The sequence below is a fragment of the Neopsephotus bourkii genome, unplaced genomic scaffold (assembly GCF_033783945.1).
Source record: "Neopsephotus bourkii isolate Nb327-2 ecotype Australia unplaced genomic scaffold, CSIRO-AGI_Nbou_v1 NB_689, whole genome shotgun sequence".
NCBI classification, from domain to species: Eukaryota; Metazoa; Chordata; class Aves; order Psittaciformes; family Psittacidae; genus Neopsephotus; species Neopsephotus bourkii.
The window spans coordinates 1-3,036 of NW_026901188.1; the positions used below are offsets into that span (position 1 = coordinate 1).

Here is a 3,036-nt window from a genome sequence, read left to right on the forward strand (position 1 = left end):
CCCCAACTCCCATTATCTATCCTCCATCTCTGCCCCATAACCCCCAGACCTGTGCCCCTTACACCCCCTGCACAGGCTCCTCAGCCCCCAACTCCCATTATCTATCCTCCATCTCTGCCCCATAACCCCCAGACCTGTGCCCCTTACACCCCCTGGACAGGCTCCTCAGCCCCCAACTCCCATTATCTATCCTCCATCTCTGCCCCATAACCCCCAGATCTGTGCCCCTTACACCCCTGCACAGGCTCCTCAGCCCCCAACTCCCATTATCTATCCTCCATCTCTGCCCCATAACCCCCAGATCTGTGCCCCTTACACCCCTGCACAGGCTCCTCAGCCCCCAACTCCCATTATCTATCCTCCACCTCTGCCCCATAACCCCCAGATCTGTGCCCCTTACACCCCTGCACAGGCTCCTCAGCCCCCAACTCCCATTATCTATCCTCCATCTCTGCCCCATAACCCCCAGACCTGTGCCCCTTACACCCCCTGCACAGGCTCCTCAGCCCCCAGCTCCATTGTCTCCTCCATCTCTGCCCCATAACCCCCAGATCTGTGCCCCTTACACCCCTGCACAGGCTCCTCAGCCCCCAGCTCCCATTATCTATCCTCCATCTCTGCCCCATAACCCCCAGACTGTGTTTGGTTGTTTTTTTTTTGTGTTGTGTTTGTCATTATCTATCCTCCATCTCTGCCCCATAACCCCCAGATCTGTGCCCCTTACACCCCTGCACAGGCTCCTCAGCCCCCAACTCCCATTATCTATCCTCCATCTCTGCCCCATAACCCCCAGATCTGTGCCCCTTACACCCCTGCACAGGCTCCTCAGCCCCCAACTCCCATTATCTATCCTCCACCTCTGCCCCATAACCCCCAGATCTGTGCCCCGTACACCCCTGCACAGGCTCCTCAACCCCAACTCCCATTATCTATCCCCCACCTCTGCCCCATAACCCCCAGACCTGTGCCCCTTGCACCCCTGCACAGGCTCCTCAGCCCCCAACTCCCATTATCTATCCTCCACCTCTGCCCCATAACCCCCAGATCTGTGCCCCGTACACCCCTGCACAGGCTCCTCATTACACCCCTGCACAGGCTCCTCAGCCCCCAACTCCCATTATCTATCCTCCATCTCTGCCCCATAACCCCCAGATCTGTGCCCCTTACACCCCTGCACAGGCTCCTCAGCCCCCAACTCCCATTATCTATCCTCCATCTCTGCCCCATAATCTCTGCCCCATAACCCCCAGATCTGTGCCCCTTACACCCCTGCACAGGCTCCTCAGCCCCCAACTCCCATTATCTATCCTCCACCTCTGCCCCATAAATCTATCCTCCACCTCTGCCCCATAACCCCCAGATCTTTACCCCAAGGCTTCCCCAACCCCTTCAGTCCACCCTTACCTGTAAGATTTGCCCCCCTGGGTCCCCTCCAAGATCTGCCCCCACAAGCCCAGTCCTGCCCCCCCCCCCCCCCCGTACCGGCCAGCTGAGCGCCGCGGCGGTGCCGGTCCTGCAGCGCGGCGCTGACGCGGGCGCTGGAGGTGCTGATGGCGGCCATGTTGGCGGCCAGGTCGTCCATCTCGGCCTCCATGTGCCGGAAATCCACCTTCATCTTGCGGATGGTGTCTGGGGAGCAGGGGCCGCACGTGGGGTCCCTCGGCTGCCCGTGCCCCCCCCCGGTGCCATGCCCCCGCCGGTGTCCCCGTGCCCCCCCCGGGCTGCCCGTGCCCCCCCCGGTGCCCCCGCCGGTGCTCACCGGTGGCAGAGATGAACTTGTTGTAGTTCTCATAGAGCAGGGTCTGCATGTCGCTGTCCAGGGCGCGGATCTCCCGGCCCAGCTCGGCCTCGCGCGCCAGCAGCTGCGCCAGGGGACACTCGCTGCGGATCTGGGAGGGGGACAGGGGCATCAGCACCCCAACCCCACTGACCCCAATCCCACTGCTCCCAACTCCACTGCCCCCAACCACACTGCCCCCAATGCACTGCCCCCAATGCACTGCCCCCAATGCACTGCCTCCAGCCCCACTGCCCCCAATCCCACTGCTCCCAGAACCCCACTGCCCCCAACGCACTGCCCCCAATGCACTGCCCCCAGTCCACTGCCCCCAATCCAGTGCCCCCAACCACACTGCCCCCAATGCACTGCCCCCAATGCACTGCCCCCAACCGCACTGCCCCCAATCCCACTGCCCCCAACCACACTGCCCCCAACCCACTGCCCATAAGTCACTGTCCCCAATCCACTGCCCCCAATGCACTGCCCCCACCCCCACTGCCCCCAATGCACTGACCCCAGTGCACTGCCCCTAACCACACTGCCCCCAATGCACTGCCCCCATTCCACTGCCCCCAGTCCACTGCCCCCAATCCAGTCACTGCCCCCAACCCACTGCCCAATCGCACTGCCCCCAATGCACTGCCCCCAATCCCACTGCTCCCAGCCCCACTGCTCCCAGCCCCACTGCCCCCCAGGAGCTCCAACTGCCCCCAGTGAGTGCTTATTGCCCCTGCCCCCCGCAGCTGCCCCATAGGACCCCGATATTGCCCCCATGGAGCCACCCGTGCTCTAGTGGAAGGCGATCCACAGGGTCCCTCCCGCAGGGCCCCGCCTGCGCCCGCCGCGGGTGTCCCCGAGCCCCCGCCGGGGGGAGCCGGTGCGTGCGGTGTCCCCGGGGCTGTCACGGAGAGCTCCAAGGTCACCTTAGTGAGGAAAGCCTCGGGGTCGAAGTGGGGCCCGTTGATGTCGGTGGGGTCCGGCTCCGGGTCCGCCTCGGCCGCCTCTGCCGCGGAGGGGCCATAGTACCGCTGGAGGGGCCCATGGGGCCGCCGCCACCCGCCGGTACTGCCGCCGGTACCGGTACCGGTACCGGAACCGCTGCCGGCCTCGGGACTGTCCCCACCGCCGCTCCCCGCCGCCTCCGGCTCCGGCTCCGCCATCGCGCCACCGCCTCCGGCACTTCCGGCCCGTCCCCTGAGCGTCACTTCCGGCGCGACGTCGCTGTCGCCGTGGCAACCGGGCGCCGTGCCCGTCAT

General features: G+C 65.0%; 1 protein-coding gene across 1 annotated transcript; it reads right to left on the reverse strand.

Moving 5' to 3' along the window:
• Positions 1 to 1,404: 1,404 nt before the first annotated feature.
• LOC133212339 (vacuolar protein sorting-associated protein 51 homolog) lies at positions 1,405 to 3,036 on the reverse strand (the record flags this gene model as incomplete). The annotated part of the gene is made up of 3 exons (XM_061353611.1): positions 2,704 to 3,036; positions 1,760 to 1,889; positions 1,405 to 1,629 (listed from the first exon to the last, which is right to left on the reverse strand). Coding segments are annotated over exons 1-3 (688 nt in total), but the record flags the coding sequence as incomplete, so codon positions are not given.